Below are 13,885 nucleotides of genomic sequence, written 5' to 3' on the forward strand. Positions count from 1 at the left end.
AAAGCAAACCATATTAACATTTTTTCCATTTACGTACATTATACATCACATATCTTTCCTTTTTTTAATTATCATCAGTCCAACATTGCATAAGTTGCTGAATCCATGCCTTTCCTTAAACTTCACTCCTACTCTTTTTGAATATTATTCTGCAATTATTGTTACCACAGTTTCCATTTATTTCTACCTAATTTGCTCCTTCGCTTTTCTAAAGATCCCACTTCCAGTTGTTTTATCTGTTTTATAATATTCGTTGCTTCACATATAGTTGGTTTAGACTTTGATGACCATTTTCTAGTAATTGCTTTTTGGCAGCCAATAAAATTAAGCTTAATAAGGCTGTACTATGTCTAGGCAATTCAGATCCTATCTCCCAGCTCAAAATAAAAATGTCATATCCTTAGTTACAGCCATTTGCTCATCCAATATTTCTGACAGAGTACTCTATAAAGAATTTTTAAAATCTGCCAACTCATTATACTCTCAAAACATAAGTTCCCAGTTACCTATCTTCCTCATCAACATTCGCTGTCTACCTAAGGAAAACTTTTATGACGTCTGCTTGAGAAATAAAAATACTGGTGCAAGCAGTTCCAAGCAAAGAACATAAGCCTTCTGGACTTTTTTGCATACTTGAGAGCCCTACATATGTTCCTGATTGTTCTGTTGTAAAATGCTTTTTCAGTCTCTTTTCCCAGTCTTTTTTAACCTTCTCTGATTGATTTTTATGGCTATCATGCAATATTTATACATCTTTATAATCATCCCTTTTTTGCCAGTATATTCTGTTCTAGATTTGACTAAAAACCCCATTAGAACACATTTTTCACTTAAGATTCCCCATCCCTTTCTCTTTGCCTGTACTTTGATATCAATTCCTGGTAGGGATGGCAGTCTCTAGTCTTCAGTCCAAACATCTTTTTCATCCTATTCTATTACCTTTCCTTTTCTAGTTATTTGATCCCAATACTTTGGTTCCTTTGCCAGTTTTCTCCATTAAATTCCAAACCCCCTCTTGCTTATTTTATATACCCGTACATGCAGTCTTCACTATTGACAAAATCTCCTTTCTCCGTTCTTGTGTTGGCTTAGTTCTTAGAAAACCTTCTGCTACTTTATGAATATAATACTCCATGTGGTTGTTATTATTCTCCTCCTTGAGGATCTGCATCGAAAATCTAACTCTCTCTTTATTTCATGAACTTTCCCTTGCTTCATTATCATACCTTTCTACTCTTGAGTTCTTTCTGCTTGTGTTATGTATATAAGCTTTAACTGTGTAGCTCTAAAATATCCTTTCAAATCAGGTTATCGTAGATTACCTTGTTCTATTAGAAGGATCAACGTATCCCACTTAACGCTTGCCCTCTTCCACTTTCAGATAAATTCCTTCAACTCTTTATTAATTATTGTCTACAACTTCTCCCCTAGTTGACACATATATAAAATTAAAGAGACTAAAAAGATTTTCACTGCATATATCCTGTTATCCATATCAAGAAACATGAACTTCTGTTTTTTCACTGTTCACATTATCCTTAGCTGCCTTTTTAATCCATACTCAAATACTTCATCATATTGTATACCTATAAAATATGGGGATTGCTGAACCAATTTGTGTGTGGGTACATAATTTATGGCTATAACCTTTGTTTTATCTTCATTAATTTTGTATCTTGAAAAAACCTGAAACTGTGAAAAATAGAAAAACCTGGACTCTGGAAACACTGTTTAAACACCACAAAGCTTCCAGGTTTGCACCCTTCCTCGGTGTGAATCAAACACATCAAAATGTTTCTTATATTGTCCTTGAAATGTTTTTATATTGCTTTTTTATATTGCATCTTTAAAGTTTTTATTAAGTTAATTGTAAAATATTTATTATTGGGGGCTGTGTCATATGATGTTTGATTCACAATGAGGAAGGTTGCAAACTGAAAAGCTTTGTAGTGTTTAAATAAATAGTTAGCATTTCCAGAGTCCAGATTTTTCTGTTTTTTTTTTTTTAGATCGCTCAGCATTTGATCCTGTTGTTTAAGACTTAAAACTGTTTTATAATGTTCCACAATGCATTGAAATATAATTTTCTTGACATATCAGGTATAAGATAATATCATCTGCAAATAAAGCTAACTTTTCTTGATTACCATACCAATTATGTCCTTGCTTTTCTGAGTGCCTTGTTTTCTTTGCCAATGGCTCTAAATATAAAGCAGATAACAAAGGGGATAGAGGATACTCCTGCCTTGTTCCTCTGTTCAAACACAACTTATCATAGAGGAACCATCTTACTTTAATTCTTGCCTCTGATCCTTTATATATCCTCCTGATTAACCTTATTATTGTATCAGGGAATGCAGATGCTTCCATTGCCGTACTTTTAAAATCCCAGCTTACTATGTCAAATGCTTTCTGTGCATCAAGACCCACCAACAACAGAAGTATTTTCTTACATTCTGCTTCTCTCAGATCATTATTTTTAAACTAATGTTGTCGAATGATTGCCTCCCCTTCATAAAACCGCATTGATCCATGTCTATCAGTTTTGGCAACATCTTTGCCATTCTTTTATCTAGTATAGACTTAAACATTTTATAATCATGGTTTAAAACTGAAACGGATCTGTATGAGGCTATGTCTGATAGGTCTTTACTGTCCTTAGGTAATGCAGCCACCACAACTTTCTTTCAAGATGTTCTTTCTTACTCTTCTTTTAAAATACTGTTAAACAAAATGTTCTAGATCTTCATCACTTTCTTCCCTTCTAACTTCCGCAGGCATACCATCTATTCCTGGATGCTTTCCTGATGATTGATTATGCTTGACTGTTTTTATTTCATCCCCTCCTATCTTAACTGTTAGTTGTTGAGCCTCATCTAAGTGTAACCATGGCATAATTAAGTCTTCCATAAATATTTCTATTTGTGCTCTTTTTTGATTTCCACGTTTCTCTGCTTTATACAAATTTTTTAAAAAAATATGAAATATATTTTAAAACTCTACAGGATCCCTAGTTATTTGTCTTGTTATAGGCTCCCTATATTTGGGAGCAGCACTTTCTACTTTCTGCTGCATATATGGTTGTGGTAAAGTTGTTGTGCTCTAGAGTTATTATCAGAAATAGTTGTTTAACAGCAACCTTTCTAAACTTGTGCATATTATCCAGATACTCCCTTATTTTCTTTTTAGCACTCTGCATTTGCACCTCTTCTTGTTCCGTGAGATTCCCCATGTTCTACAATACTTTAATCTTTGTCAGCCACTCTAAATAATTCATATTACTTCTTAAACTGATCTCCTTTTCTTTTATTTATACCCTGCTTTAAACTCCATTTTCATTTTATCTCACTGACTAGCTATAACTTCTACAGATATTTCTACTTTCCCTAACACCTCTGTTTTAGCGGGTAGGTGGGAAAGCACCAATATCTTATTTTTACTTCATTACCTTGCATTTGTATCTCAGACTTTATTGGTCTGTGATCTGAAATAGTTATTGAATATGTGTCAAAGCATTCAGTTGAATGCAAATGCTTATATAAGATTAAAGTTCTTTCTAGTGTAGTAAAGTTACTGTATCTTAGAGAATATCACTGTTGAACTAATTTCTTCCATACCAAATATTTTCATAAATTTCTTCAGAAATCTACCCTCTTTTGTTATATTTCCCCTTCTAATTCCCCTGAAAATTGGACACTCTGTCTCTCTATGCCACATATCTTTGCAAGATTAACGTAGAGCATTAACTGAGAGTGTACAGGCGCTAAAGTAGCTACTGGGTACTTTCTTTAAGCAGAGAGAGAATCAGTAGCGTTGTTGGAACAGGTGGTCTCTGAAAATGAAAATAAAATGTTAGAAAGTTTTGCAAGGCTGTTGGATGAGCTTGACCAGCAAATAAGATGACAAAATAAAAGAGACACAGATATTGATTAGTGTAGTAGACTGAATTTTCTCTACCGTTTGGAATAGTGAAACACAAATGTAAACATGAAAATGCTAAATCAAGTAACCTTACAAGGCAAAAGGCACAAAGACAAAGTGGCCAAATATTGGAACTTAAAAGACAAAAAAGAAGGCAACTTCAGCCCAGACAAACCTTGTGCCTTTAGAGTAAAATGGAAAATTGTGACAGGGACTACAAAAGGTTGTCAATGTACTGCTTGATGGAATAGAAAAGAATCAGAATGTGCAATCTGAGAATGAACTACTAAAGGCACAACTCCATGAAATCAAGAACTGTACAGAAACTCATGCTCACAACTGTAAAGTAGCCCAGCTTATACAATGAAAGAAGTATGAAGGTATAAATGAAAGTAAACAGCATTGATCAGTGACTAACTCAAAAAGGCTGTTTGCAAAGACTTACAGAGATGCAATAACAGCGACTTAAAGTGCACTTAATCAACACGTGTAAAAGCTAGAACAAAAATACCAAAATAATGAAAGCCTTATTAACAAGCTGCAGGAAGAAAAGAGAACATTGAAGTGCAAAATTTCAAGCTAGTCACTAACTGCACAAATCTGAAGGATGAAATTAATGCTTACAGCAAAACTTTGGATGAAGCAAACAGCAAATTAAACTAATGTGTATAAAATCTTGCTTCACATGGTACATTGATGCAAAACAGTCATACTGCTGTAATAAACATGAGAAAGAAAAATAATTTCAACAAACAGTAGGATGACAACCACACTAACCTTCTGTAGATGAAAGAGGAAGCTAATATAGAGAATAGCAGAGACATTAAGAGCCTGAAGGCCATAGAAACAGCTAAAGAGAATAGTACTGAAGGTGAGATTAACGTGGTGAGACCATAGAACAAACAGTTGTAGAACCTGAACCTGTAGAAATAATCCTAAATCAAACAAGGAAAGTACAGTGTGCTCCAGGTATACCTAATGTTGAATATGATAAGTCTCGGCCAACACACTCATCAGACATAACTAATGTAAAAGAATATTCAGTGAAGAAGGCAGAATTAGTACCAGTTAAAGGGAGTTTCTGTGTTCATAGGTTCATAGGTTCATAGGTTGGTACTAGGCTATCAGCCCTAGGGCCTATACAAGCCTAGCCATAACAATTCCCTGGCTATTTCTTCCCACATTATTTAATTTCCTGGACCCCTGTCTAGCAAATAGCCATGATATTTCACCTGATTCATATCAGCGTATCAAACAGAAAACTAATAACAGAGACAAAACTAAATCAAGTATCCTGAACCTTTTGATTAAAACATTTGACTAAACTGGTAAACTTAATGAGTAGTCATGAAGCAGGGGGTAGAGTATGGTATGAAGTAACCATACTGCTGTCTATTCCTAGACTGGGGACTCTGCCAGGAACTGTTGCAGCAAAAATACAGTGCAGAAGGCAGATTGCCATCTGTTATTGAGGTTGTGGTAAGCCAAGGTGGGATTTCCCTGGCCACTGCTGCTTATCCTCACCAGTTTGAGCTTGGAGGGTCATGTGGTATACTGCCTACAAGGGACTACTGTGGGATGTGCAGAGCTGTAATGTTGGGGTGTTATGGGACAAAGATCCAGTACAAATGCTTCAATTATAGGAATCCATACTCCTATTGTGGTAAAAAAAGGAGGGCAGTATCATTTGGAGAAAGAGAGAGAGACAGACTGACAGACACTGGCATCTCGTGGAGAGAGAAGGAGACAGAAGTCATGGAACTCAGAGACTGAGATGGACATGCACATAGAGTGGGGCCTGTGTAATAAAGAGACAGCCTGAGAGAAAAAGGCAACTAAAAATCCTTGGATTTAGACTTGACAGTGCATTGTGAGTTTGCTTTATGTTGAGTGCTTCAGGTTATTGTTAATTATGGAATTTGGAGAATTATCTGAGATTCACTGATATATCTGAATGCTTGAAGTAAAGCTGATTATTATTTTTACAAATGCAGCCTCGTGTGTCCTATAAAAGCTAATAACATATTAAAGGTTGGAGCTATTATTGTAAAAATGGTGAATACTAATCATGTGTTCTCACCGAGTTAATAATTCTCCAAATTATTACTGAGTCTTGTGTGTGGGTTTACTGCACAGTGGAACGTTTAGTGGGTGAGGACTGCTGGGATTATGAATGGCAGTTCTTCATTGGTAGTAACTGAGTAGCAGAGGAATATTGATTTTTTCCAACTAAGGGAATTCAGTCAAAGGTTAAGTAGTGGTATGGAGTTAAAAACTGATTCACCTACACATGGAGACTGTATCAGGGGAGCCCTCAAGAAAGAGGGGCAGAGAACAAAGTAAACCTTACAGGATACAGTCTTCCATGATGATGATCAAACATTCCTAAATGCAAAGAAAAAATACAATACTGAATAAAATAATTAAGGGGAAGTAATCGAATGGATAAAAAAAAAAAGAAGAACACTGGGGTATTAGGAAAACAGGACTAGTGATAAGAATGAAATCAAACATAAATTTTGAATGAAAATCATTCACTTTAGTTACTGAAGAATATTTGGTTCACTGTCAGTAGGAGAAGTCAGAGAAGGTGTTGACAGAGTCAGATAGACAGATGAGAAAGCCACCAGGGAAAGGTAAGACAGAACCCTGATGTCAAAAGACAATGGAAATCTATGGTTAATGGTGTCACTGAGCTTACTCCTTCGCTGATATAGATTTGACTGTGTTGAAGCGGGTAGTTTAGTAACTGTACAGTAAAAAACTGTAAAAACTGTAAAGTCTTTCCTTTGAAACCTGAGTGATGCAGCAGGATTAGAGCATAGTAACAACAGTTTCATGTAAAAAGGTGAGCCTAAAACAGGGGCCAGCTAATTACAGACCTGCTAACCTTACTTTCATTCAGTGAAGTTTATCAGAAGAAATTCAGAATGGTGGAATCCCTAAGTGCCAGATTTGTTGCTTATGGGCAGCACACAGCAGAAGCCTTGACAGTCTAATATGATCAACTTTGGTAGATGTGATGACAAATGGTGTGTATAACTTTTAACATGTATCCATGTAGCTGATGTTGTGTAATATAGCTCTGTCTATAAAACAGTCCATTCCCATAATGCACCGCGTCTAGTGTGTCAGCTGTATAGTTGGAGATGTGAGATGAATCTGCCGAATGGCTTTCTGCTTTCATTTTGTGAGTTATTAAAGTGGCTGTTCAGCTTTGATTGATGGTGTCTAGTACTATTATTAGCAACTTTGAACAATATAATTAGGTAATCAGTGGTACACATTATGACACGATAGATGAAGTTCCATGAATGTGCTGCATGTAGAGATCAGTAAGGTCTCTGATATTGTACTCATTGGGAGAGTGGTGGGCAATATAAGCATGGAGGGGGAGTGAGGCTCAACATGAGACAGAGAGAACGCAACTAAAATTTTTTTTTAATTTAAAAAATGCTTAATCCTAACTCACTTAATAACTAATATGAGAGACATGCAGAAACAAAACAAATACCTACAGTTGCATACATTACAGTATGTAATAGATGTGGAATATTATAGCAATAACCAATGGCCGGGTATGGGTAATGCTGGATATACCCATGACATAGTTTTTCATCACAATAAACAATGATAGGACTGACATAGGATTGGACTGGACAGTTTGAATGTTTCAATATGGTGTAATAAGCAGTGGCCACCATCTTGGAGGTGATGAGCCTGAGGTAACCAAAATTCATCCAATTTTAGATGCAGTCCAGATCCTTGCTAGGTGACTCAACAGCGGACATCATCCTGGGGGATAGAAAGGAAAAATGTTGCATGTATTATGTGTATATTAGAGAAGCTAATAATCGTAAAGCATGTCTACAGAGAATAACAGTGGACCAAGAGATCAAACTTTGCATGACACTGGAGGTGAGTTGGAAATTAAAAACAAAATAAAAATGGTAAAAGAAAACAGCTTTATTAACCAAGGTTTAGCACTTTCATTCCTCAATATAATGTATCTTACTAATGTTTAAATATCTTGCATAAGAATTAAAAATGGTATACACACCTATGATCGACCGGTGGATGGTTGATCAAGTATTGCCGAAAGGAATGCGGCAATATCCCAAAAAAGCAATTACAAGTGTTGCGAATCGCAAAATATCGCCCCCTTTTTTGACCCATGGTAGCACTTGTTTAAGTGGTAGAGTGGTCGGAAATGTCGAATTCGATATTTTTACAACATTCCGACCGTTCAGCATTACGGGATTCACGGAGCAAAGTTGGTGTAATACATGGTCGAGCATTGTGCGCTCGATCATATGAATGTAAACCATTAAAAACACACACCTCCCCAGCCCAAACCTTGATTAATAAAGCGGTTTTCTTTGGTCACCATTACCATTTTTATTTTGTTTTTAGCATGTTAATTTTCTTTTGGAATATTTTGTGAGTTGGAAATTAGACACTGTTGACACTAAAAATTACCTCTTGGGGACATCCAGAGATGTAGATGACAAACCAGTTTGAAATAGTACTTGATGCCCCACAGTATGTCTGTAAATTGTTAAGCAGAGTTTTCTGGTCCAGTAAATTAAACAAAGAAGAAAAATAAAGACGGACCAGGAGATAATGTAGGAAATTGTTCATGTCCTGAGTAAGGTCCATCTCAGTACTACTGGCTAGTGCAAAATCCAGACTGAAATGGGTTATAAATTCAATACTCTCGTAGAACTGAATTAAGTGAATAATCAACCTTGTCAATAATCTTTCCAATGAATGAAAGAGCAGAGATGGGGAAGTAGTTATAAAGAATGTATCTGAAAACAGGGGTCACATGAGCCTGCTTTAACATGGTTAGAAAAACTACACTATTCAAAGATGATTGAATAATTTGATAATTCCATGGATGCAGCACAACAAGAGAACAGTGAGCATTGCAGGATGTATGTCAGAGTTATAGGTTACAGGTGAAATGGTTGAGATCAAGGTTCATAGGTTCATAGGTTGGTATTAGGCTATCGGCCCTAGGGACTATACAAGCCTAGCCATAACAATTCCCTGGCTATTTCTCCCACACTATTTACTTCCCTTGACCCCTGTCTAGCAGGGCAACTGACGTGATCCCCAGGGTAAATTTCCTTTCTCCCATCCAATCATCAAGGTTCCTTTTTAAGAGGGCCAAAGAGGCGCTCTGCTTGACATGTATGGGCAGTCTATTCCAGAGTCTGGGGAGTCTCTGTGTCAGGAACCTATCCCTCCAGCATGTTTTGTTTATTGTGATGACAAGGTTTAGATCCCTGGAGCATGTGGCTCTGAGGGATTGGGATTTTTTTAAGTGCAGCATGTCCAACAGCTCTGGGTTTGACATGGCCTTATATGTTAAGCAGAGATCACCTCGGAGTAGACGAAATGCGACAGAGTATAGCTGGAGTTTTTTAAGGCAGTCAGCATAGGGCATCTGCTTTAGGCCTGTGATTCTTTTAGTGAGGTATTTCTGCGGCCTTTCCAGTTGCTGCAGATGTCTTGAGAGGTACATACCAAATGGGGCGTTGTATTCTATAATGGGTCTAATGAGGGATGAGTACAGTGGGACAATGACCTCCTTTTTTTCTGAATGAGAAGCCCTTAGTGATGAGCTGTGCCACATAGAAGGATTTCCTGGCTGTTGTGGCGATGTGGTTATTGAAGGTGAGACCACTGTCCACCTGTGTCCCTAAGTCTGTCTTATCACACTTTCAGTGTTTAGTGTACTGCCACCTATGTGGTAATTCACAGGTACATGATTTTTCCCAAAGGGGATAACTATACATTTCTTGGCATTGAGCTTGAGCCCATGGCTCTGGCACCAAGAACCTGTTTCTGTAAGGCCTTTTGTAGAGTATCAACATCATTTGGGGATTAAATAATGGCTCCCAGTTTGCAGTCATCTGCGAACTTTGTTAGCCAGAGTCCCTTAGTGTTGACCTGTAATTCAGGGAAGTAGATGCCAAACAAGAGAGGTCCCGGGACTGAACCCTGAGGTACTCCACTTGTCTGGAGCTGGATTTGGAGTCAGCTACTTTTACAGTGTGGGTTGTGTCAGTAAGCCAGTTGGCAATTCATCGAGTTACATAGGGATTAATGCCCAGCTTAGTAAGTTTATCTATGATTCCAGAGTGGGGGGTGGTGTCAAAGGCCTTGGCGAGGTCCAGATAGGCTACGTGGACTGTCTTACCCTCGTCCACGGCTCTGGAGACTGATTCGAAGAAGTCAATCAGGTTCAGGAGACAAGATCAGCCCTTCACGAACCCAAACTGGGTGGGGTCCAGTGTTTTAAGGTTGCCAGTGTCTTTGTTTATAAGTTCCATGATAATACGTTCCATGGCCTTGCAGATCAGGCTCGTCAGACTGATGGGGCGGTAGTTCCCGGGATCCAAGTTGGATCCCCCCTACTGGAGTGGGATAACTGTAGCTGTGTGCCACTCAGTGGGCACGAAGCCGGAGGTGAGGGTATGATTAAACATGACACTTAGGTGAGGCGCCAGTTCATTTTGTAGTTCATGTAGTACACAGCCCGAGATGTCATCTGGTCCCATGGATGCTGTATTCTTAGCTTTGGAGAGTGCGTGGCTGTTATTACCGGAATTTGGCAATCTTCCAGTATTGAGATGGACCATTTAGGGGGTGAGAGGGGGTGATGTTGGCACTGAATCGATCTGCCAGGATTTTGGCAATATCCTTGGGATCAGTATATTTAATGCCATTCTGTTGTAGCTCAGAGTAGATCTGAGCATTGCCAAGGAGATGTAATCAATGTAAGGTAAGATAAAGAACTCGGGATCATGACAGAGACCCAATATGGATTATGCAATCTTCCCCTAAGTATTTATTGGAAGACAGAGCTCTCCTTAAAATTCCAACTTATCTTCAAAGAATTGTGTATTCAATTTGCATTATTCAGACGAAAGTACTCTACAGGTGGCCAGACAGGCTAAGTTACTCAGCCTGTCAACCAACAAAAAGATCACAGCCATTCAGTTTGGTGTACTAGAGATCTCTTTAGCTGGAAGAGCTGCCTTTTACAAGCGAACTCTGCTTGATAAACAACAGGCAGGTGTAAGCCTGATGTTGTATAAGACATAGAGTTGTGCATCAAACTAAGCTTCATGTTGAATGAGATGGAAAGGGAGTACACATAATGTGATGAGCAGATTCAGAGAAGATAGATCAGCAGTAATGCTTGTAATAGGAAAGAGCAAAACTTAGTTGCACGTGCTGCATTTCCTTGCTGACAAATCCTTGACAGGTCTCTGTTACCTACAAGATAATGGAACAACGTGAAACAGTTGCAAGTATTCCCCAGACCATGCAGACATCTTATTTGTGTAGCAATTTCATGCCATTGTAACTGCTGCCCGAATCCATTAACTCATTTTTTGAGGACGTTTCATGCTTCTTTGTTCACACCTGGTAGGTCAGAAACTAATGTGTAGTTTACAGAAAGCTTAAAAATTACTCCTTTGTCATTGTGCAAAAATGACTGCAAATCTTCCATAGGAGAAAGCACTTTATGTAAAAGTGTTGTTTATATCTAATACTTAAGGAAGACTGGGTGGCTGAGATGTTTTGGCCACTGCACGTTTTATGACAGTGACAGAAATCATTCATCAGCATCAGGAATTTGTTGTTATTATAGGCTGAATTCATTCAATAACATTAAAAATATACTTTTGTTGCAGACAAAGCAATTAGTTTAAGAGTATTTAAAGTTAGTTTTACCTTGATATCACACCTGTATTAGTAATGGCCAGTCATATACTGCAGCATCGTGAAAGGGCATATATTTAACATTTTTTCATGAATACGCTATCTAAATGCTCACATACACTTTACAGTATTTCCCATTTCTTTATATAATTTCACAAAAATCCATGTAATAAGCTTTCCAGGATGTGGATTACATCCTGATTAGAGCATTATCAAGTGCAAGAGGCAACTGGTGCAAGCACATAGAGAAGGACTTAGCTTGGTGTTATCTATAAACAGTTTTTCAGAGGATTCAGAACTAAACTGTCTTATCCGTTCACTTTATTGTAATGATATTGCATGCGTTCTAGGCACACTCTGCATGGATTTATTTCCTTATGTTTGTGTTGATGCAGGTTCACAAAGCAGTCTACATAACTTGCTTGATGATGACACCTCATCTGATACCCGTGGTTCTACAAGAAGAAAGTCTGGACTGTTCTCTAAACTTAGTTTACTTAAGAAGGAGAAAGGTAAGGGTGTTGCTACATAGTGAAATAGTTGTATACTGTTCTGTTTAATATAAAAGCAACAGAGCAGATGTGAACCCTATGTTTTATGTCTTGGCTTTTTATAAAAACTAGTGCTTTCAGCATTCCAGTAGTCTCCGTGGCCTGTAGATCTTTAGTGCTGTGTGTTAGATTCAGAAAAACAGTAGGTGCCAAGTTCTTCATATGTTCCTATTTAGCTGTCAGGTTAGTCATACAGTTGCAGGACAACTTTATTGCCAGCTGTGAAACTGTATCCTCTACAGATTGGGCAGGCTCAGTAATATACAGTCAAAGACTGAGAAAACTAGGTAAATTAGACACAATGTAATAGGATGAATGCTTGAATATGACTGGCACTTTTCTTTGTGTTACTGATCTACTGGTTGATTATGAGGTTGCCAGTTCGGATGCTGGTCAACAGTTGGATCAGTGGACAGGAATCATTTGACAACCCATACTATAGGGTCAGTTTAATGACATTGTGAAGAAGAAATAGAAGGAGAATAGACAGTATTAAAGAAAGCCAAGTCATATTTTTTTCAGTGAGGGATGTGGAAGTATGTGTTTTAAGTGAGGAAGGAGGGAAAAAAATGGAAGAACAACAAAGAAATACCTAAGATAATAAAAAAGCAGCATGACTGGAGCACTTAGAAACACTACAATTAAAACTGGAGCAGAAAACTATGCACAGACAAGCACAAAGACAAAGAAAGGCTATAGCAAAAGCTTGCATCAAAGGAAGGAAGATATGTGTTTTTTTTTTTTTTTTTTTAGTAAGAGTACAGAAGACTGAACTTAAATGTGAGAAAAAAATTAGACCGTGTGAGAGAGCGTGTGTGTGTGTGTGTGTGTGTGTGTGTGTGTGTGTGTGTGTGTGTGTGTGTGTGTGTGTGTGTAGTCATTGCATTGTCATAACGTTTATTATCTATGTTGCTCTTCTACATATAAACAACTGTCCAAAATTCTTAACTTGGGACTGTTTTGATATGGGCATTCTACTTTAGGCTTCCTAAACTTTTCTCTTTGTCAGTAGGGGACTTATACTTTATCATGGAAGACACTTACTATAGAGCCATTTCGGTCAACAGCCATGGTGGATCACAACTATGGCTGTAACATTTTCAGTCAGAATGATGCAGCTACAAGCTTTAATCTACAAGACAGCCTGTATAGTTTCATATGGATAGATAGACTTTGACATTCTGTTATTATTCATTTACTCTGGGGTTTTTTTTTTGCCTTTGGTGAAACATTAATTTCAGAATATAGTAGTTTATTAGTTTATTACTAACAGACAGAAATAAAGAGATGGCTATGCATTGTAAATATGTGTGATCTACTCAGGTGATGTATTGACAGGGCAGAGGATTTCAGGATGGAAATACTTATAAGTGTATAAGAGGCTAACAACCACTGGGACCTTTATAAGACTAACCATCCATCCCAGATGTATCCCAAGAGGTATAGGTAAGCTAGAGTATGATTTACTGACTGTCTCTGCAAATTGGAGATATAGGTACTAGACCTGGGATGAATTTCTGATTTCCCATCCACATGTCCAGGTTACACTTGAATAGGGTTAGGAAAGAACTCTGCTTCACATGGATGGGAAGCCTGATCCAGAGGAGCAGAATTCTCTTAGACACATACCTGAGATGTACTCTTAGAGGTGTTATCAAAGAAGTAGTTTCTTA

General features: G+C 37.6%; 1 protein-coding gene across 1 annotated transcript in view; it reads left to right on the forward strand.

The window, feature by feature from the left end:
• Positions 1-13,885, forward strand: part of LOC122797094 — a 625,096-nt gene that overhangs the window by 124,044 nt on the left and 487,167 nt on the right. The window contains exon 5 of the mRNA XM_044065887.1: positions 12,057-12,173. Coding sequence (XP_043921822.1) covers positions 12,057-12,173 — 117 coding nt within the window. The remainder of the gene's footprint in view (positions 1-12,056; positions 12,174-13,885) is intronic.

Source organism: Protopterus annectens, chromosome 3.part0 (assembly GCF_019279795.1).
Source record: "Protopterus annectens isolate FY-2018-M chromosome 3.part0, PAN1.0, whole genome shotgun sequence".
NCBI classification, from domain to species: domain Eukaryota; kingdom Metazoa; phylum Chordata; order Ceratodontiformes; family Protopteridae; genus Protopterus; species Protopterus annectens.